We start from the raw sequence: 23,050 nt of genomic DNA, 5'->3' as shown, positions 1-23,050 counted from the left end.
GGAAAAGAGTTATGGTGTGTGTTGCTTTCAGAGACTCAAATATTACCCTCAAAGTGTGTCATGCTTTTAGGAAAATGATAAAGCCTCTTTTTACTTTGAAAACAAGGAGCACTGCATGAATTATGGTGACACAATTTATGCCATGCATGTTTTGTAGAGAGTCCTTCCAAGGAGTTAATTAATTTGTGTATGCTACAAAGTAGGAAGAGTTTTTAAATTCAGCTTGTGTATAGTTTCACCATAAAATGCATGGCCAATCTACTCATCATGCTGTGTTGCAGGACTGTGAAAGATGTGCTTTGAAAGTAACCTTCAGATGATTCCTTGTTTAGAGAGTTAGGATGTAGCTTTAAACATGGATGCTACAAAGTCAAAATAAAATTTTTCTGCCTTCATGCTGCAACTGTTGACGATCATTCTGGCAGAGCTTTACTGTGAGGAAAAATGCTTCCTACAATAGCTCAGTAACACAATAATATTCTGATGTCACTTTTGGACTGGAAGTTAGGAGTTGATATATTATTGTGAGCATGAAAAATGTAAGGGAATATATCTCAGCTAACTTAACACTTTCAGATTTTTACTGTAGCTTTGCAAATTCTGGTTTACTTGGCTCTCCTCACTGCATGAATTGTCTGAAATACCAAACTCTGCTATGTTTGCTTTCTCTTTTATGCCTTTGCAAAGTTCTCAATTCATTCTCTCGTCTCTCTCTCTCTGTTTCTCTCTTCTCTCTCTGTTTATTTTCTTTCTTGCTGGGGTACCTGAATCTCTGAAGCAGTGCAGGAGGCTGAACAGGAAGATGTAAAGGTGGTAGTGGACGCCCAAGCTCCGAAACCAACTAAAAAAGCCAAGGCAGCAGCTGCGAGCTGTCAGAGTAGCAGCACCAGAAAGGAGAAAAAAGGGAAGCACAAAGGTTAGCTGCATGCAGCTGCATGTCAGATGTTAAATTCTTTATTTTGCTGTCCATTCTCTCTCTTGTTTTTTGCATGATTTATTTGAAAATCTGAAAATTGTCTAAAAATAATTTAATGACATTTTTCTGAGGTTGGAAAGTGTATGTGACTTGGTCGTGTCTGGGCACGTACAGCCTTGGAGTCAAAAAATTTGTAAATGGACTCTTTTCCAGAGGAGAGTGTTCAAACTGCAGAGGAGGAAGAAAGTTCTGAAGGAAAGATGATGGTGTTTTCCTGCAGTGGTAAAAAGAAGACAATCATCTTATAAGAGTGTGCTTTTTTAGATGAGCTGAAACTAATCTTGTTTGGAGAAGCAGCCTTAAATTGCAGCTGCTTCTGTCCAGACTCTGAGTGAGGTTTAAACTATACAAATTAGAGGTTAAGGGGACATTTTGAAAATCACTTCAACAAAACTGCGATAACATCCTCAAAGGGATTTTTCGAGTTATTGCTTCAGTGTTACTTTGTCCCACCTGGCTGAAAATGGGAGGTGTTGGTGTGAAAAATTTTCTGCAATGACTTTGTGTACGATGAGGTAGACGAAAAAAATGCACGATTGGTAATGACAAAAGGGTAGGTAGAAATGACATTGCCACTCTTAGATTTACAATTTGAGCTAGGTACAAGAAGTAATGAACTACTTTATTGGTAATTAAATATATATATATGTGTGTTTACACACACAGAAAAAGAGAGGCTGTTGTACCACATACAGTTACTTTTTATGTGGTACTGAATGACTAATGAAATGAAATAATTATCCAATAAATTGCAGTTCTTGAATAAGGCCACTGTAACACTGTGCTGCCTGGGCTGTTCTGTATTCCTGTCTTGTGCATGTCCAACAGTTTCTCCACTGTTGCTTCAGTGAGAAAGTAGTGTATATCCTTGACAAGTCTCTGTAAAGATAGCAGTGACTAATAAGGTTAATTATTGAGGTCAATGTATTGGGGCTTATCTGTAGGGATTTTGCAGGACTTGAGCCTACCTTAGTCAAATCCTTTGCGTATTGCAGCTTAATTCTTGAGATCTGAATCTTCAACATCTCTCTGTAGCTCTGACTGCAAGGGAAGCTCCAGGTTATACAGGCTTTAGAGCCTGGCCCTGAGCTAAAGGCTGTTCATGTATTTGAGAAAAGATGCTGTGTGTCAAAGGTAAAATTAACTCAGTGTAAAAATTATTGGCAAAATAAATGAACAGAAAGCGAACGTTTCCCAGTTTAATGTAAAAAGTAATGACATTCCAACGTGGTAATACAAGTGCCAAGTTTTATTTTGAGGTACATCTTGCTGAAGAGTAAAAATTCTTTTGCTGGTTTAAAAGAAAACCTGAAAGGGAGCATTATGTGAGCCAATACTTAAATCATGGTTATGGCATAGCCTTGAGGCTCTGTTTTATCTCATATAATACCTCTTTTGACATACCTGTGTCTGTACTGTGTTCAGAACTGAAGATATTGTGCTGCACAGTTCTTTTATTATCCCACAGCAGGTAACACCTAGTATTTTTCTCACATGCCAGTTATAATTTAACTCATCTTCTGAAAAGTCCCCCAAGCAGGCAAACGTTAGCCTATGTTAATAAAAGCAAGTTGTGTCAGTGAAAGTGAAGTCACTTTGTGGAGACTGAGAACTTTGGCATGCTGACACTGCTCCTTGTGTTGGGAACTAATATTTTTAGCCCTACAAACCTCAGCCTCTGCTGCAATTCTTACTGGTCATCCTGCTCTGCTATGGGAGCTTTCCCCTGGCCTTCAATATTTGCCCATCAGTTCCAAGTTTTCAGGGAGTGGAGGTGTTATTCATCAATTATATGTCAATTATAGCAGAGAAAATGCTGAGTATCTCCTCTCCTGAAGTTCATGTTGATGATAGGAAGCAAATAAAAGCCAGACAAAGTACATTCAGAGCTTACACATAGCCCCTCATCCACCTCATCTACTTTTTCTGTACGCTGGGATTTAGCTGTTCATTCATGTATAATTTTACCTTTGGAATAATATCTGGTTTACCTTTGACAGTATTGTAAACTTGGGAGGATTATGGCTGGATTTCCAGTTTTCCATCCTTATCAAAGGTGCAAAATATTTTTTTGTTGGATGTAAAAGTAAAATCAAATGCATCCTTAAAATTCCAGAGGGATTTTGCTGATAAATCCACTACAGACATAGCTAATTTTGAATTTAGGAATGAAGAAAATGCAAGTGGTTACAGAACCCTATAGTAGAACTTGTATTAATTTTCAGTTACTTTTAAAAATAGATGTGAATATTAAGGAAAGATTTTTTATAACAGTGTTGAATGGATTTGCTAATAACATGAGATCTAACTATAAAAATGGATGAAGGGGAAGTGGTTTTATGCCATGTTTTAGCACAAGAGATTTTGTTGGGGGGAGTTCATTGGTAATTAGAGTAAATCTTGGGAAATTTTAGATTGTGCTTTTAGCTTTGCCATCACTTCAGGTTTGTCTCCACTCTGAGTGTAACCTTTGTATGTCCTGTAAATGAGCAGGATGAATGCTGAGGGGTAAGTGCACTTAACCTGCTAAAATAGCATTTTAAAGGTTTTTGTTAGTATTTAGCTGTAGTGGACCTTCCCTTTATAAGCATAGCCCAGCTCTTTGTGTTTTAAGAAAAAACAGCACTTAGAGCAGATCCTATGAATAAGAAGCTAATTCAGAGCAAAAATTGTTGAATTATACATGAGTAGCTGTTGAAGCTGTAGTGTAATGAGTGCACTCTGGGTTTAGATGTGTAATGCTTTTTTAAGTGGCTTGAAGAGTGATGAAGCTGTGATCAGAACAATGTGCTGAAGACAAACGTGAGAGAAATATCAGGTTTAATGAGGTTACACTGGCAGAGGAAAAGGAATGTAGCTAACTGCTCATGTCAGTGCACTTTGTAATTCTCTGATGGGTAACATGGTATTCAGCAATTTTTTCTAAATCTGTGATTATTACTGGTATTTCTTAATGGCAGTATGCAGTGTGCACTGTGCCTATTTTTAAAAAGAACCATAATTTTTGTGGGACAGAGCTTGGAACTGCAGTAAATTGATGACATTTTGTAGTAGCTTAGCTCATTAAACTGGTATTTCTGAAAGCTTCAGTCTCACAGTTTATTGCTTAGCAAAATATTCAGTATTGGAAAAAAAAAACCCAGATGTAACAAATGCAATGTAAAATTGTTGTCTTTCAAATGGAGATGATGGATCAAATTCTGGTTTGATTTGTGGCAGATTGGGGTAATTCAGGATAACAGTGAACCCAGTGTACAGCATCACTGGGTGGTTCAACAGAAAAATCATGCAAATTAGTGAAAATATTTGCAGCAGGAACCTATGAAAAGTATGCACCCTACATAAATTACAAAACCAGAGCATGTGTAGCTATCAAAGATCTTGACGAGTCTTTAAAAAAGGAGATTCATGAAAGTATTACAGGTACATAGTGGTGTCATTGCCTTGTTTGGAAAGCTTTACAAAGGAGTTAATAAATATATAGGATAAAGTGAATTTTTTGGCTGTGTGCAGTGAATGGGGCAAATCAGGAAGAAAAAATGGAACTTTAAAAAATCCCAGAAAAGCATAAGAAACCAGGAGTCAATACAAAGTGAAATCTGATATGAAAATTCAGGAATCATTCAGTGAAAAGTTATTGGTGGTTGGTTGGGTTTGGTTTTTCTTCCCAAAACTCTTGCACTTAGACTATGTGAGTACATTCTAGGAAAATTCTAGGAGATTCTGCTCTGAACTGCCATAGACAACATAAATGAAGATTTCTTTCTCATCAGTGAGACCAGAAACTGGATGTGTTTAAAATACCAAAATAAACAATAATTTCACAGAAATTTTACCTTCAATGTAAGTGGTACATTGTGTATTTCCTGCTGACTTTCTGGGAGCCGGGAAGCTGAGGAGCAGCTCTGACACACAGAGCTTTTCCTGCCAGGGTGGCTATTCCATGTTTTGATTTGGTTGGCTTCTCCCATGTTTCCTCTCTCTTTTTCACGCCTGAGTGTTTTGATTTGTGCATCCTGTCCCCTTTTCCTGTGTAACAAGCAGCTACATTAACACTGGCTGGCTCAGAAAGCAGCAGCAGTTGTTGGGAAGGAGCATCATTTCTCACTGTAGCACTTCCTTTCTGATGGGAGAGGGAAGTTCATGTAAAGTAGATTTATCTCAGCTTCCCTGGGCACTAAATAAAAAGGGTAGGAAGAAAAACAAGTGAATTCCTGTAATTTCTAGATCTGACAAACCTTTCAGGTTGTGCTTTGGCAACACATAAATTTAATTGTGAAGAAGTAATTTTGACCTCCTAAGGGTAAAGATTTATGAATGTATAGTTCCTGGTTACTGTTTCAGTTTGCATCAAAGTAAGTATGGCACTTAGTGCTCAAGTATTTGCTTTTATTGTCCTGATTTGGTGCAAGCAATAGTCCAGTGGAGGTTTGGACTAAATCACCTCTAGACATCTTTCAAAAAAGAATTTCTATTTACTCCCTTTCCCTCTGAACAAACCCCTTTGTAATTTTGCAGTTGCTTGAACCCCTGTCAGTGGATGGACAGCCCCTAGGAGAACAGGAATATAATGGGAAGTGGCTTAGAAAGTAATGACAGCAGGGTTTGCTTTAAGCCAGGTTCTCTAAAGGATGAAAACTATTTGTTCTGGTGTCAGATCTCCCTGGGATTCCCTGTCCTTGACCTCAGAGCAGGCCATCCTTAGAAGGGCTGTGCTGCCATCCCCCAGCTGGAGGGACAGCTGCTCTGCAGAGGTCTTAGATAGCATTTGCACCCACACCATTGGGTGTTACCCACGTGGATGTGACTCCTTTGTCAGAGCAGTAACTGAGCTCAGGAAATGTGTGTTCTCTTCCAGAGGCCTCTGCCTGACCTTGGTCAGTTCTCCAGGTCTGATCTGCAAAGGGCAGATCATTTTATTAATCATACTCTTAGTCTGTGAGCTTCATCCATCAAACTTGTGCCTTAAACGCTCTATGAAATGAGAACAAGAACTTCCCTGTCCTGCAGCTCCTCATTTTTAAAGCAGTGACAGAATTACTTGTTTTCTATGCTATGTTCCTTCCCTGATACATAATCATTTTTCCATCCAGGAGTTTAGATTACCAGCTTTTAACAGATTGGTGCTGTCTATTATAAATATTGTCTAGAAGATTTAGGTCTAAGAGAACACAGGCATTGATGAATAGTAGTTTGCAGGCTATAAATGCCGGCGATGCTCTTTTATTGATGCTTTTCTTTTTTCCCCAGTATTGCTTTGTTTTCATTTCTGGTACCTCTGGTTTTCATCTGAGACATGATCATGCTAAAGTGTACCAAAAGGCCTTTTCTGAAGGGACTGGTATTCTGAGGGTTGTTCCAATCTTCTTTCCTCTCTGCCCTCCTTCACATTTGCCTCTAAAAAATTCCCCTTTTGTCTTAGCAGGTATTCAAGGCCGTCTCTGTCAGACTTTTATCTCTACCTGATTTTAGGGAAGCACTGTAAAAAAGTGCTGACCATAGCAATAAAAACTCTTTTGGCACAACCCACTCAGCTTCTTTGCCTCTTTTGGCCATGTCCTTAAGCACAGAAACTACAGATGAGTGGTTTGTTTTATTACACAGAGAACCAATCTTCTAGGGAGTGGATGAAAAGCAGTCAGTGAGGCAAAGAGGGGGAGAGATGCCCCTTGAATATCATGGTTACACAAGCTTGGAGGTGTTTTCAGATGTTTTCAGACTTTTGGTAGGTGGTGGCAAAGCTGCCTTTTGAGCCATGGCTTACAAAGATGCACTTATACCTCATGATATAGAAAAATGTGTATGTATGCCTCCATTTAATTTTACACATGCATGTGTAGCTACAAAGATTATGCACACACACAAGTATTAACTAGCTAAAGCTGCATTTGCACCTACAGTGTTCTAATGCAGCAGAGGCTTTTTTTTCCTCTTTTTTTCTTTTTTTTTAAGAAAAAAGAATGTCTTGCTACATATTTCATTTCCTTAAATGTGCTCACCAGTGGAACCATTCCTAATGCTTAATAACACACTCTACCAGTGATGTACTCTTCAGAACACTGAAATTGATTTTTCTTCTCTAAAACTGTAACCTGCCAGTGCAGCCTTTGTCCTGACTCCTAATAATACACGATGTTCCTGACAGCATGGGATGTGAGTGCAGATGTTCTGCAGGCCCTGGGGAAAAAGCAGCCTCAGTGCAATCTCCAGTGCTGCTCAAGGCATTTCATTTGCTGCAGATCAATGTCTACTTTGAAGAGGAATAATTAAGGTGTTTTGTTCCTTCTCAAAAGCGCTCTCAAAAATAGGTTTGTATCATCCAGTGCTTAATAAGGGGCTAGGTATGATATGCATGAAGCATCTTCTTAAACTCATGCATGCTTAACACTTTTGAAATTCAGAGTATTGAGGTAGGGACCTATCTTTAGGCAGCAACTGTAATGATAATGGTTAATATTGTAAAGCTGTTAAAAATACCACAGAGGATCTGAGGAGCTACCTGTCTGTTCTAGAGCACTTTTGCAGTGGTGCTTCTCCTAGGGTAAATTTTAAGAAAAAATGCAGTTCCTTCACTGCCATATTCTACCTGCAGCACAGAAGATGATACTGTTTATTCTGTATCATGCAGAACTACTTCTGAAATTGTCATCCTAGCAAGGTCACAGAGACATTTCCATGGATTTTATCTAGCCCTTCAAGGTTGGATGGACAGATTATTTATTTGCTGTTAGTCGTTGTTGTTAGCTTTGCTGCAAGTAAATCAGAATTTGTAGGCTTGGTGCAGAAATTGCCAGGGTCTGTGTAATGCAGATGAAGTAATAACTCCTTGTGGTCTTGAACTCTGTGGGTTTAACACCTCTGCAGTGTCAGACTGCATCTCTGTCAGACTGTTGGGTGGTTGCACAGCCAGTGCTGTTCCTGGGCATATGAACCACTCTTCTTCCCACTTGTGCTTCGTATTGCAGTGGCAGTGACAGCAGATATTGCAAAGTACAGTTCAGCATGCTAAATGTATAATCCAGCTGTCTTTTAATGCAACTTGACAGCTGCTGGCAAAGCAGGATGAAATGGTATTCTTGGAGATTTCTGCTACAGATCACAGTCAAAAAAAAAAAAAAAAATCCCAGTCCCTGCAGCTCCTTCTCAGGGTTTATTCAGCTCTGTTTGGTGTGAGAAGCACCACATTCCTTTACTGAATTAGCTTTTTGTAGTGCTTGCTGACTCTCCACAATGTTGCTTGCTTATTAACAAAAATTTCACAACAGCAGCAGTATACAGCTCATGCTGTTTATTATATCTATGAAATGAAAATATCTATATCATGAAAATATTACCATTTTTATAGATACAGAAGTGCATTTTTATATGGCTGATTTAGTAACATATTCCAGTTCTGTGTCTTCACTGAGAGCTGAAGTACATTTGTAGTCTGATGTTTTACCTTGCTGTCCTGAAGAAATAAAATGAAGTTGGTTTGTGGTAAGAGCAACCCCCCTTCTTGTTTTCTTTTTCTCTCTTTGGAGGTGATTTACAGCCATAAGGAGGTAAATAAGTTCTTTCTGGCTGTGGTCAGGAGTCACAGGATCACAGCATGGGAGGCTGGAGGCACCTCTGGGCACTGTGTGGTCCCTCATCCCTGCTCTCAGCAGGTTGCTCAGGACCTGGTGCCTGGTTGGGATTTAAGCATCTCAAGAGGATGGAGGTTCCAGGGAATATGTAATATCTTCCTTATGGTTTTGCTTTGATGCATTAACTGTATGGCAATTTTGCTAACTCAAGAGGTGTATTTAGGCTTGTTAACATGCTGCCCCTCTGTTGGATACACTGCCAGATCTACTTTTTTTTTTTTTTAAGCTTTAAAGTATTTCATGACAGCAGTGGTGTTTATATAGGGATACGGCATAACCCAGGGCTCAGGTTCATCTGTTTCTGGATCCCTTGTGTGCCATTATTAAAATTTTATCTGTTTTCTTTGTCAGTTTTCTCTAGTGTGTTTCTTTTCTGCTTAGTTTTCAGTGTTTCTGGTGCATGGGGCAGGTGTGCTTTGGGGTGAGGAGGGCACCAGTGAAATCCTGATCCTCTCCTGGGGATTCTCCAGTGCAGTATGTGGGAAGTAAAGTGTTTGCCTTGGAGGCTAGTTTAGTCTTGTTTAAGTCTAGAAATATTATTGAATGTGAACATCCAATTTGTGGCTCCTAGAAAAGCTGCTGGTTTTGTGAGTGAGAAATTCTCTTTGCAGTAACTTCTGGACACAAAGACAACTAAGGTTTTTGCTGCTGTCTCACAGGGATTGATGGCCCAGCTGCTTTTCAAGATGATGTTCAGAAGATAGGAAGTCAAGTGCAGATTCTCACTGTTGGACAGTCTAGCCATGATGAAGATGATGGTGACAAAGTGGCTACTGGCCAACCACAGCAAAGCAAGCAAGATCTTAGAACAGCAATGCAGAAGAAAGGTAAGTAGCTAAAGCTTCCTTCATGTTCTCACTGCTTGCTTGATGGCCATTGACTCAATTTCCTATTCTCACTGTCAGCCCTAGCCTAAGCACAGTTTGTTAGTTCTGGATGTGTTCTCCTCAGAGCCTGTTAGGTTCTGTTCTGTTTCCTTAAAAAATACAAAACCCCAAACCTAAAAAAATATAAAACAATGAAGCTCTCTCTTGTCCCAGGGAACAAGAGCTCTGCAGGCTCTCAGGGATGACTTCCCCATCTGCAGTGCAGTGCCATTGTTAAGGTACCAGGCAGATGCCAATGCTTACATCCATCTGTTCACAGTTTTATACTGCACAACTCTGGAAATCACTTACTTGATGGTTAAAAACCAGCATGAAATAGCAAAACTCAAGCTAGAATATTAATTTCAGTGGTGCAGTCAGTTACACACTGTTCATGTTTTTGTAGTGTTAGTTCAGGGATGCAGAGGTGAAAAGTACACCACATTCTGCAGCATTTCCCATGCAGAGTCCTCAAATGTTCTGGAATTTCTTTTTCTTTTTCCAGAGGCATGCATGCTTTGGGAGATATACTGTGTATGTACACATTCATGCATCTGCCTCTTCCTTCCTGCACTGTTATCTCCCCTTAGACACCAACCGTAGGAAGGAAAAAATAAAAATCCCCAAACCCTCACAAAGCCTTTTCTGAAGACATTTGCTTTGGAGTTGTTCTTCTTCAGTGTACAGCTTTTGAAGCAAAGATGGCTCAAGCCAAGAGTGCTCTGATGCTTTAAGAATAACCTCTTTGTGTATAAAGAGCAAAGTGTAAGTGCAAACTTGACTCGTGTAGAATGGACTATTCATACCTAAATGCTGCCTCTTGTCTGCAGAGCAGTTCTCACTAGGATTCATTTTTTCTGGGACGTTACCCTGCAGATGTGAGCAGCTCCAACTGAAATGGGCAGATTTTCTCCAAGTGTGGTATTTCCTGGGCATTTGAGTCGCAGGGGTGTTGGGCATGACTAACAAGTTCTGATCTGTGTGGTGATTGTGTTGCCTTAGACCATGGCTCAGAATATTTAATCATCAGGCACACTACTAAATTAAAGCTGATTGACTTAAAAAGTACCCACAGACTTTGTAAATTAGGTCACAGCACTCAGATTTTTACTCTGGGGGACACTTCTCATTTTGATGGCTTTTTGCCAGGTTATCATATATTTTTATTCTCCCTAAATTTGTGTTTATTTTTAATAGAAGCAGAGAGTGGAAATTTTTTTGTTTGCATTACTTCTGTATATTCTCAAATAGATGATACAATCTTTTTTACCTGGTCTGAGTATACTCCTCTCAGAACACACATTGCCAAGAGTGAACCACTAGTGTGTTTCAAGTTGAGGAGAGAAGGACACTTTTATTTAAATGTAAATACTGAGGTTCATTCATTTATATTAACAGCAGAGCTATGCTGGGTGAGACACAAAGACAGGTATTAAAATAATGCCAGCAGCATCTCTGTAAGTTATTTTTATTATGTGTGTATTGTTTGCTGCTTGATACCAGCAGAGGATGCTTGTTTTGAGAAAGTTTTGAGTATCCCACCATTCATGTGTTACTTTATACAGAGATAAAGCTCTTCATGTGGCTTCCCACTGCCACTTCACTGCTTGTGGCGTGTCCTTATGGCATGTCACCTGAAAAGTGTTCAGAGTTGCTGTCTCCCATCAGGGCTTCTCTTGCATGGAACAGGAGCAGAAGGAGAAGTTCTTCACCCGGAGGGTGCTTGGGCACTGGGTACAGCTCCCCAGGGCAGTGCTCACAGCACCAAGCCCAACAGAGTTCCAGAAGCATTTGGACAGTTCTCTGGGACACATGGTGTGACTCAGGGTGTCCTGTGCAGGGCCAGGAGTTGGACTCCATGATCCTGGAGGTTCTGTTCCAACTCCGCTTATTCTGTGATTCTGTGAAATGCTAACTGGTCTCGTGGCAAAAGCTGAGTCCCACTGGATTTGCATAGCCCCAGTTTGTGCCTGTTCTGCTCTTTGGCACTGACCTGGTGGAGAGAAACTTCTCTTAGCACGTGTCTCTCCTTCCCCAGTGAGTCAACCTCTGTAACAAGACAAGAGGTTATAGGCTACTGAGTGTGAAAAGAATATGCCACTTGCAAGAAAATGCCAAATGTTTTATTTGATTTCTCCATCTGTTGGAAATTGCCATCCTAGAATAATTTTCCTCCTGTAGGAAATATTCATCCTTTTAATTTCCAAAGTGTTAATCTGTAGTGTTCCTCCCTGGCAAATGAGTCACTAGGACAGAGTCAGACTTCCATAAGTTTTAACGCTGAATAACTAACTTGTAGTCCTCACACTTATCAGTTTCCAATATGTCTCTGTAAAGGGCATGGAATGAGCAATTGGTTCTTCTTTGCCACCTGAAGTTTTGAGATTTAGGGAGGGGATCAGTTTCATTTCTGGATTCCAGAACAGGAGCTCCCTGAAGCATTTTTCCCTGCAGGTTGTGAGCGCAGATGTTTCTAAGGCTGGCACAGAATTTTCCCCACTAAAGTATTGGTGGTGAAATAGTGAGCACAGGTGTGGAAATAAACCGGTTCTGTCTGTGGATATGAATTATGGCTTTATTGTGCAGCTGCCAGCTGAGGAGATGGACTGTGTCCATTACCCATGCATAGAGCCTAGAACATGATTGTCCTTATTAAGAAATAATGCTTGTGATTAATGAGGGTGTGATTAATAATGAATGAATTCTACAGGCTTTGAAAATATCTGTTGACCTGTGAACTCAGGCCTCCCTTGCATAACCAGGTCCTATTGAAAGGTTTTGCTGTCGTGCTCTGTGGTGTATGTCAGCACTGGGGGAGCTGAAGAAGGGGATAATGAGAGCTTCACAGGGCAGCTGAATGCAATGCAAGCGTTGCTTATGCTCCTGGTTTACTTTTATATCCTCACTCTTATTACTTTGATGGTGTTTCACTCTCCAGTGTGCATCTGGATATTCTAAAGGGATATGCACTGAAGTTACTGGAAGCAGCAATAAAAACAAAAAGTATTTTAATACCTTTTTTGCTGTCTTTTTCTTCATCTGTTCCAAAATTTGAACTGAAGAAAACCATTACTGAGTCTATGTCTGCTGTTTATATTTCTGTACATCAGTTTGGTTTCCTGTCTGCTTGTTACAGACCAAGTTAATATTTTAGAAGACTAAACTACAATAAAATAAAATCTTTATGCATATCCCTGGAGCTCCCAGAAAAGCAGTTCAGAGAGCCTGATTTCATCTTTTGATGATGAGGACGCAGTAGGCACAGGGACTGAAGCAGAATTTAGGCCATCTGAATATGAATCTGAATACTTCTTACAATGTTACTGACTCAATATTGTGTAGAATCTGTGTGTATCACTTATGTCAGTCAAGTCTGAGGGTTTTTATTTTGCTGGAGTTCCAAAGTAGGCCCAAGCCCCACCATGCAGTGCACATCACGCACAGAAGCACAACTGCTCAGCATGAATGGCGTTTGCTGAAGCCTCAGCTCTGTGACCCAGGGCTTTTTCACTTTATTCAAGGTACTGAAAGCGAAGATCACAGCGGGCATAAGCAGGTAGAAGGTGAATTTGATGGTGCAGTGCAGAAATTGTGAATCCAAGCAGCAGCTTTGTGGCCCTGTCCCAGAAGCCTTTAGCCCTGTGTGGAGTCCTCTTGCCAGGTTACGCTTGTTCACTCAATGAAGGGTTTGCAGAATCAAACCCTTGGATTTTTTCCTTTCCCAGATCCCCATGCAAATACATCCTGGTCCTCTTCCACCTCCCAATCCAGTCTTGTCGCCCTGGATCATGTTCCTGGTGAGTACAGAAGGAAAAAGTTAATTATGTCCATGCTGCTTGCCTCTGGAAATCTGCATTTCATTTATCCTTCTAAATCGGACTTACCCATAATGGGAGTTCTGGACCAAGTGATGTTTTTTTGGTTTTTTTAAAGGATAGAATATAGCCTGTAATATATGGAATTTAGAGAGCTTGAACTTGGATATGGGGTGGCTTCATCTGCATGATACTCTTTGAAAAACTAGGCCTGGCAAATGTCCCACCATTGATGCTTTTTGCTGCTAAGTTCTATTTGATGTTCAAAGTTGTGTTTCCCTTTGAAATGTCTGAGGTTTTGAATTCCTGTAAAGTCAAATTTTCAAGTGCTGTAAGGCAGTTCCTTTGGCCTGGGCTGATACTATTCTTTACATGAAATAAGATGCAGGAGAATATTCCTTGATGTGAATGTTTCTTCTTGGTCTGGTCTAAGATGTGCTCTTCAGCAGATCACACAGCTAAAAGTGTGCTGTGAAAGGACTTGTATTTTAATTGTGAGGGTCTCCAAGTGGCTCTGCCAGGTTGTCCTCTCAGCTCCAATTTCAGCTTTATGATTTTGTGTTGTGTTTGAAGTACTTGATTGGATGCAGATGATCTGAATTTAGTTCTGGATCTAAATATCTATCTGGAGATATTTGCTCCTGTATCACTGGGTAACTTGATCCTGTCTGTGGAATGATGTTTCCTGTCTCTTTTACTTGAATGTTTGGGCTTCTCAGGAGAGCTGCTGTCTGACCCATGTGTTCATGCTCTGCCTCACACAGTGAACCCCTCTCACACACCCCCTCACTCACCTGTGAGCCTCAGGGTGCAGCAGCCTGATAAGTGGTGTTTTACAGCAGGTATGGGCAGCTTTAAGCTATCACTATTTCATATAAGTGTGCTGTTTTCTCCTCAGGCATTTCAAGTAGCATGAATTTTGATGAGGAAGAAGATGAGGAGGATGAAGACAGCTCCAGTTCTTCACAGTTAAACAGTAACACCCGGCCTGGTTCTGCCACGAGCAAGAAATCCAATAAGGTAAGGGGAGAGTGCTGAAGAAGGAGTGTGCAAGCTGCTATGAGCTGCACAATTTCAGGCTGCACTCAGGACAGGCCTGACTCTCTTGTTCTGTGTTTAATATGCACTAGAGTCTCTCCAAGGTGATTTACTGTGATACCTCTCAGGCTTTGCAAGAGCAAGCAATGAAAATAATGACTTGGAGAAAAGAATGGCAAATATTGCCTGAACTTGAATGAAGAGAGAGGGAAACAGTAAATATTTACCTTTCTACCTCCTGCAGGTGCTCAGAAGGATCTTTTGTTTCCATTGACTTTTTCTGGGCATTTTCCCACCCTGTTCTCTCTGCTACATAAAATAAGACTTTAGCTGATTCAAATATTCTAAATCACAAGCTCTTCCTAAACCACTTGATGATGTCCTGCTCTTTTATATACTGCACTGACTTCCCATCTTTGTTAGATCTCTCTGGAGCTTAAATTCTTGCTCCCTATCCCATACCTACCTACCTTCCTTCCTTCCTTCCTTCCTTCCTTCCTTCCTTCCTTCCTTCCTTCCTTCCTTCCTTCCTTCCTTCCTTCCTTCCTTCCTTCCTTCCTTCCTTCCTTCCTTCCTTCCTTCCTTCCTTCCTTCCTTCCTTCCTTCCTTCCTTCCTTCCTTCCTTCCTTCCTTCCTTCCTTCCTTCCTTCCTTCCTTCCTTCCTTCCTTCCTTCCTTCCTTCCTTCCTTCCTTCCTTCCTCCCTTCCTCCCTTCCTCCCTTCCTCCCTCCCTCCCTCCCTCCCTCCCTCCCTCCCTTCCTTCCTTCCTTCCCCTCCCTCCTATCATTTCTGACAGAAGGGATGGGAAGGTGTGAGCCAGGGTTTGCTCTGCAAGCCCTGTACAGAATTCTGTCTGTGCAGCCACCCTGTTCTGCTCCACCACGTGGGTCTCTACACAGAGCACCAGCAAGACAATATGACCCTTGGTTTCACTTTTTAAAAGTGCACCTTCTATCAAATGCTGTTCCTTTGTGCTTATAACCTTGTTGTGAATGGAAATTAAAAAGCCCTGAATTTTGCTTGTTGTTTTAGGAAGCAGCCTCAGCCCCCAGTCCTTCCACAAATGAGCCTCTCATAGATGTGGATGACCTGGAGGAGTTTGCTGTCAGACCTGCCCCACAGGGGGTCACTGTCAAGTGCAGGATCACAAGAGACAAGAAGGGAATGGACCGAGGGATGTACCCTACTTATTACCTCCACTTGGAAAGGGAGCATGGTAAAAAGGTCATAACATAACTTGAATGGCATACCAGTTGCATCTGAATATTAAAAAACAAAATTAATAAAAATCTGGAGAAGTCTTACAAATAAAATGTAATCTTATATTTTGAATACATTTTTGCTTTCTCTAGATTGACCCTACAGGCTTTCCAAAGCCAAACAACATTACCACTTTCTTCCACTGCCTTTCTTCATATGTGTAATTATTGGCGTTAAATAATCCATGCATGGCACCTTTATGTGACTGCCAGCAGTTGGGGCTCTCTGCATTCTGTGGCCTGAAAAACATCTACTTTCAATTCAGCTGGAAGAGCCAGAGCAAACTAGAATGAAACATTTAATAAAATAGATCAGATTTAATTATTTAAACCATAAATAATGGAATGAGTGGTTGAGAAGTCATTTTCCCTTACCAGATTTTTTTCCCCTGGTTTTGCTAAATCCCAGGAGATGATCTTCTACTTCGCTAGTGATGCTTGAAGACAGAAAAATTGCTTATGGTTTGCTTCTATCCAAGCAGGAAGTGGTGTGTGCTAACCCCTTTAGCAATCTAGAATGTGTTTTTTTGCATTGCTTAGGTGTTTCTGTTGGCTGGAAGGAAACGAAAGAAGAGTAAAACCTCTAATTACCTCATCTCTATAGACCCAACTGACCTGTCTCGGGGTGGAGAGAGTTTTATTGGAAAACTGAGGTAAACACTGACAAGTCTAGGATATAAAAATAAAGATAATTTCTTTATATAATGCAAAGTTCATTTGATATTAAGAAGCCTGTAATTTACTATGTCTTCTTAGTTAGAGGCTTGACTACATCATGTGATCATGGTCTTAAAGATCACCAGTATCCAAGGCATGTTTTCAAAAATTTCACAAGTACTTACAGGATCACATTTTATTAAAAGTCAGCAGGACTGAAGCTCTTAAGTGCTCAAAGACCAAATTCTCAAGGGTGTACCGGCACAACTTATCTTAATGGGATTTTCAGAAGTGCATGAGTACGTTGTGTCTAGCCTCTATTGATATAAATACTTTGGAATGCACTGTTACACAGTCTGAAAATCCCTTTGGTTTTGCCTGTTCCTCAAGATCCAAATTAGTTATTTACAGGTAGTGGAATTATTCAGAACCACATGTTCCTTTTTTGTCTTTCCCCACGTTGTACAGCCAGTCTGCTGTTGATCCCTCCATGGAGCCTCTGGGTGTGTGTTCACATCATCTGTGCCTGCACTGTATTTAGCACTCCTTCCCATTGCAATAGGAAAGATTTGATCTCACTAATGGCTTTATAAAAGTCACTCCCTGTATTCTTACAGAGTTTGGTAGTCAGGTAAGATAGCAGATGGGTTTTTAGCTAATAAGAATATTTTAAAAACCAAGCAGACCCACAAAATAACCCCACCCAAGTGTTTCCTTACAGCTTTCTTGTATTTCCTAGTTTGCAAGATGTTATCAGAAATCTCCAGCATGAAGATAAGGGACCTTTAGTATACATTTCTCTACTGTGCCTTTACATTTTTGTCATTTTGGCCTTTAATCCAGGAATTGCCATGTAGCTGGGATTAGAAATAACAACTCTCTGTACCCAATATTTGCCTTTCTTCTGTGGCCACAGTGCAGTAAAGGATAGATGTCTTGGGCAACATTGCTGACAAATGGTGATTGGATTTTCCATTTTTTTTTGGTAGATCAAATCTTATGGGAACTAAGTTTACAGTTTATGACAATGGAGTAAATCCAATGAAAACAACATCCAGCCTGGAGGCGAGTACCCTGCGTCAGGAGCTAGCTGCTATTTGTTATGTAAGTACTGCTCACAGGCACGGCGTGCAGGAGGGGCAGCTCACTTTCTGAAGCAGCACACTGAATTTCCTTCTCACTTATGATTATGTAAATCAGCATTCAGAGTTTGATGTAACCAGGCAGCTGATCTCCACCAGAGAAACCGGGAGGCTCAGTGCAAAGCAGAGGTGAAAAGTGTTGTACACTGAATGGGGTTGCCCAGTTCTCACCTTTGGTGAGAAGGGGATGTTGGAGCTCTTACATAACCCTCTGGAAAGGGTAGGATCACAGCCTGCTGGTACCACCTGAGGGAACCTCCTGAACTGGAAAGAGCTGTGCACATGGCATTACTGCTGTACAGTATGATTGTTTGTTATGGTGTTTTGGAGGAGGCCTCCCTGATCCAAACCATTGGTAGCTGACAGCTAGGCCTGCAGCAGCTGAGATTGGGATAAAAAGTCTTAAAATTCCTTTTTACCAGGAAAACCTCAAGTAAAATCCAAAATTTGATTGAATGAGAGAAGCCAGGCTCTTACAGGGGAGTAAGTAGCATTTGTCAGGAGCAATGCAGACAATCAAGACTTGAAACACAGTTGCTGGATGAATAACCTTTTTGGAGAGAGTATTCTTTCTGTCCAGAAATATTTGGGCCCAAGAAACCCTTCCAGTGAAAACTGGTATGTTGGCTGCTACAGAAAGTTTTCTGGTTTCACAAATCAACAGCTTAGATAAAAATATCCAAGAATGACTTTTCTGAAGAGTTCCTGCCCAGATCTAATCAAGGATGCCTGGAAATCTGTAAGGCTGAGGTCCACCACATACCCCATGTATGCACAGAATGTGTTCTCAGAAGGGTGAGCTTTGGGCTGTGGGGAGCAATGCATCTGGAAGATTTCCATGAGCAAGGAAGCTGAGAGCCATCCCTTCCTTGCAAAGTGCTGGGAGCTCTGAAGGAGGGCAGTATTAGCTGCCAGCACATTCTCTTCCTGCTGCTTAGGATGCAGTTTTAATGTGGCAGATGAGCAGATACATATCCATCCCTTCCTGTTGGATTTGAAATTCTGAGAATTTCCAAAAATTCAGCTTGCAGGATTTGAAATGAGACTCCAGGGTTTGAGGTCACTTTGAAGGTCTCAGTAGAAGCCTAGCAGAACATACATGTTTAATAAAGGTAGTTTTACTGGTTTATATAGGATGGCATTCCCTGGAGCCAGGCAACTAATTTGGTGCAAACTGGAAAGGCAAAAAGAAAACCAAAGCCAATTTAAAAAAAGTTACATATTGAGAAGTGTAGGCATTGCTTAAGTCAACAACAAACAATACTTGAATGATGAACAATACCAAATAAAAAGCTGTTGTGGTCAGCAGAGGTAATTAGAAGTGTTGGAAAGAACCAAACCATAGCCACTGTTTGGAGAATGGGGCTGAGATAAGCTGCTTTTGTATGTCTGTAATCAGCAGTTTGAAACGGGTACATTTGTATAAGAAAATTACTTGTTCCATTGATGCTTTGGTACTAATGGAGAAAGGCAGCAGGCTTGCAGGTGTGCTGTGGCCGGAGGACAAAAGGAAATTTGAATTGTATTTCATTTCAAACTAGCCAGGTTTGCTGAAGTGAGATTATTGTTCCTGGCTGCAGCAGGACCAGAGCAGAGAGTGCCAGGAAGAGCAGAGCTGAAACACCCTTGTCCTAAGGCAGTCTTTTAATTCCTGCCCTGAGATTTCCCCTGCAGCAAAAGCTACAAAAACAATACTTTGAAAGCTCCACTATGCCTCTCACTGTCCCTCAGCTCGTCTGAGCAAGTACCTATGTGGAGATCAAGCTGTACCCAACTTACTGAGCATGACCTGCTTAATCATCTCAGCAGGTGTAATTTATATAGGCAGAAAGTGGTGCTCCATCTGTGCCTGACTGTGGGATAAATGTGGTGAGGGCTTTCTTTGGGAGCTCACCTTAAGATGCGTTTGAAGCCACAGGAACAGAGCTGGGCAAGGTCAGAGTTTCTTTGGGTGCTGTTGACCACTTATACTCCCCTTGTGTTGGCAGCCCAGCCTATTAATAAACCTGCAGCAGCACCTAATGGCTGATTGCAGAATCGTTGGCAAAATTTATCCAGGAGCAGTGAGGAGCAGCTGTGCCACTGGTAGCAGGGTTTTCTGTGAGGATTTTCAGGATTTTCTGATCCATAGGATCTCTCAGTTCACTTTGTGTAAGATTCCAGGCAGTGAGCTCAGCTGATAGATGCTCTGAGGTGTTGTTCAGGTTTCAGTACAGCAGCAAGACTCTGTGTTCCTACTCAGGCCTCAATCACTTGCATTGTGCTCCTCCAGTGTTGTGAGTTGAGCCTTCCTTGGAATGATAATTTCTACAGAAAATATTAAGGACAGGGCACAGCTGTGTGAAACAAGCCCGGGAAGGGAAATGGCTGCAAGAAATTGGGGGTGATAAAATTATAAAATCATGAATCTCCTGGGAGCTGCTATTCCAGAATATCCCTATTCACCTTGCTGCTTTTATCACAGCAGCTATTGCCACTAAAGCAACGTGCTTACATAATTATTTGAAAGTATGCAGTATTCTAGAGGCAGCCCTGGGGAGAGGCTCTTGCCGCCCAGTTTATTGTGAGGCTGACTGGATGGGCTAAGGCAGGGAGTGCAGCAATCCTGGGCTAAGTCCTGAGCTGATCAAAATCATTGGTGTCCTGGTTGAGTCAATAGGCTCAACCTATTTGTTGAGCAATATTTGTGTTCCTGTGTAAGCCAAGACTGTCAGTGGCATTAAAATGGTGTGAAATCAGAATTTGGTTTGTGTTCCTCTAATAATAGCCTTTGTAGTCTGAAATTTCCACACACAAAAGAGTGGAGGAGGGAAATAAAAGAGAAGCAGGGAGTGAGGCAGGAGGTGAGGTAATTTTAATAATTTTCCTCACATATTCCATGTTTATATAATTTCAGTTTGGCACTGTGAGTTTAGCAAAAGGGTAGCATTTGCCAGTACAGTGTGTGATAATTGGTGATGGTGGTAATGTGCAACTAGTAACCATTCTCTTATCATGTGCCAGAGGTACCAATTTCAGTGTTTCTGAGTAAACCCAAAGAATATAGTTCTGTTTTTTTCCTCTGCTTGCTGGGAGGGAAGTGATTCAGCACTATTATTTAATTTTACCTCCAACAATGTCTTCAACCAGTCAGCATCTAAATTAATTATGTATAGCAGAACTGCAGCTTGAGGAGAAGAAAAGCTTGTAAGGCATAGCAGAGAAGCCCAAAATTGTCAGTACTTAGTGGAAAATAAGCATAAGCATGAATCTTTTCTTAGAACTTGTCCTCTGCTGAGCTGAGTCTCTCCTACTTATAAAATCTGCTGGCAGTCATATCAGTTTTCATCTTGCCATGATGCAGAACCAACTGAACTGATAACACGTTTTACTCTGCCAAAGGAGGGGACATAAATGATTCAGAACAGAGGCAGAATCTTCCCATTATTGTGTAGTTAGGAAGATACATGGATATGCCTGGATTGCTTCAGGAGCATGCAGTAAAATAATCCAGTAGTATTTCTCTTGCATGCATGCAAATCTTTAATGAGTTGTGGAGAATCTCCAGATGATTTGCTGGAACAGGCAAAGTTATTTCAAAAGTCTGATGATGGCAAAGCTGCAGGTATTTTAGGTGGGTATTTTTAGATGTTTCCAGTGGGTTGAGATGCATGGATTTTTGCTTGCAAAAGTAGAGGTGTTTTAATAAGTTTAGTGTTCCATGAAATCAGGACATTTTAATTAAAAATGCAAAAGCAGAGACAGCTGAATTTGTCACTTTTAAATGTCCCAGGGGTAAAGCCACAGCAGCTGCAGCCTTGGGGTGTCTGGTTCTTGGCATCCTGTGGTATGTTGTTGGGAACATTGGGAATGTTCTTCCTGAGATTCCTTAGTGCATCTCTAAAGCCCTTCATTTCAGTTTGGCAGATGGAGAAAAAAATACATGTGACTGAAAAAAGCAATCACAAAACATGAGGAGATGGACTTCAAGGGGTCACTGTTTCATTCACTGGGTTAATGCTAAAATCAGGTTTTACTGGAAAATATTGCTCTTTACTTTTCCTGGTTCTCTTGAGAAAAGCTGGTCAGGAAAGCATCGGATCACTTTTAATGGAAGAATTTGTATTTCCTGTGGGTTTATTTTTGCTGCCCATGTGGTTTCTTTACTTTCCCTGTCTTCATAGCTAGAAAATTTGCCTTCATGCTAATGTGTTTGGTTTTTTTACTGTGGTCATCTCTAAGCAAACTTTGAAAACCACAGCACTGCTATCAGATGTTCTGACTAGCATTTTGTTTGCTTTTGTGCTGGCTCTGGAATAAATGGAGCTGATCCCATATATTTAACTTTGTCTCACATCAAAATGTGTGACTGCATTTTATGATTTTTAAATTGAAACTACTTTATTTTGGGATCTAGCAGTAGCCAAGCAATCTGGTTAATTCATATCCTTTCTTAACAAAGGGATTTAAAAAAAATTATATTAAGGTTGCTGGCAGCCAGTGTTAGGAGTGTTTTTGGAAAGCTCTCTATTTCCATTTTTCCTGTTGTCAGAGCTTCTAAGACAAAGCTAGAGTGTTTGGCAGTGCCAGTGAAGGTGGGAGTTTCAAGATGTTTTTTGAGTTGACTAACAAACAAGTTCCCTGGGCTGACACAGTGTCTCTCTGCTGAAAAGAATAACTTTAAAAATAAAGAGCATGATGAAATCTTTTCTAAACATTTTCAGGAAACAAATGTCCTGGGGTTTAAAGGACCTCGTAAAATGAGCGTGATCATACCAGGAATGAATATGGATCATGAAAGAGTTTCCATCAGACCACGAAATGTAAGTCTTACCAGCAGCCAGCACTAAAAATTACTTGAATTCTTTTTGAGGTAGAATTGGGGTCTTTTATTTGCACTTCTGAAGGTCTAGAAGTTAATCAAACAGTATTCAAACAACTGCAGAATAATGGGATGTGAGACTGCTTTTGTGACTCACAAAAGCTCTACAAATAAAGTATGTTGATAACAAAAGGTACAACTAACATTTATCAAACTGTGGAAGGAACTCAAATACACATTTGTATTTAGATCCTCACAGCTCTCAGTTTCATTCATTGAAGTTGTTTTGAGGGTCAAGGGTTTAGTCTTTGGGCCAGGATTGATGAATTTTTTTCTTCCCTGTTAATGCATTTTTTGCCACATGAGCATGTTAAGCTGAAGTGTGTATCTGTGGTGTGTGCAGGAACATGAGACTCTTCTTGCAAGGTGGCAGAACAAAAACACAGAGAGTGTCATTGAGCTGCACAACAAAACCCCAGTCTGGAATGATGACACCCAGTCCTATGTTCTGAATTTCCACGGTCGAGTCACCCAGGCCTCGGTGAAGAACTTCCAAATTATCCACGATAATGATCGTAAGTAGAGCTCTCTGCCTTTCAGTGTAGGAGCAGCACTGTGTGCACAGTCTGGGAGGGATTCTGCCCTCACAGCTGTCATCTGAGCAGGTTTAATTGAGATCTGTGTAAGAGGCTTCAACAGTCTATACAGAAGCCATCGTCTCCCTGTTCTTGCAGAAAGCACTTTTTATATGTGTCTTTTTTTTTGACATTAACAAGTCTTGCAACCCTTTATCACTCAAGCTGTCCCTGCTTCTCGCTCTGCTATCAGCACACCCACTTGCATGAATAAGTGCTGTGAAGTTTGATGAG

At 40.8% G+C, this 23,050-nt stretch overlaps 1 protein-coding gene across 7 annotated transcripts in view; it reads left to right on the top strand.

The window, feature by feature from the left end:
* TUB (TUB bipartite transcription factor) overlaps positions 1–23,050 on the top strand; it is a 74,124-nt gene that overhangs the window by 39,180 nt on the left and 11,894 nt on the right. Inside the window, exons 4-13 of one of the 7 annotated variants that reach the window (XM_059473693.1) lie at positions 779–916; positions 1,130–1,198; positions 9,264–9,431; positions 13,196–13,267; positions 14,184–14,305; positions 15,355–15,546; positions 16,122–16,234; positions 17,228–17,342; positions 22,084–22,182; positions 22,585–22,756. In XM_059473693.1, the coding sequence (XP_059329676.1) occupies positions 779–916; positions 1,130–1,198; positions 9,264–9,431; positions 13,196–13,267; positions 14,184–14,305; positions 15,355–15,546; positions 16,122–16,234; positions 17,228–17,342; positions 22,084–22,182; positions 22,585–22,756 (1,260 nt within the window). The remainder of the gene's footprint in view (positions 1–778; positions 917–1,129; positions 1,199–9,263; positions 9,432–13,195; positions 13,268–14,183; positions 14,306–15,354; positions 15,547–16,121; positions 16,235–17,227; positions 17,343–22,083; positions 22,183–22,584; positions 22,757–23,050) is intronic. The other 6 variants (XM_059473695.1, XM_059473694.1, XM_059473699.1 and 3 more) reach the window with 6 other exon arrangements.

Source organism: Ammospiza nelsoni, chromosome 6, assembly GCF_027579445.1.
Source record: "Ammospiza nelsoni isolate bAmmNel1 chromosome 6, bAmmNel1.pri, whole genome shotgun sequence".
Taxonomy (NCBI): Eukaryota; Metazoa; Chordata; class Aves; order Passeriformes; family Passerellidae; genus Ammospiza; species Ammospiza nelsoni.
The sequence above is the reverse complement of the archived record's forward strand: the minus strand, read 5'-3'. Positions and strand labels throughout refer to the sequence as shown.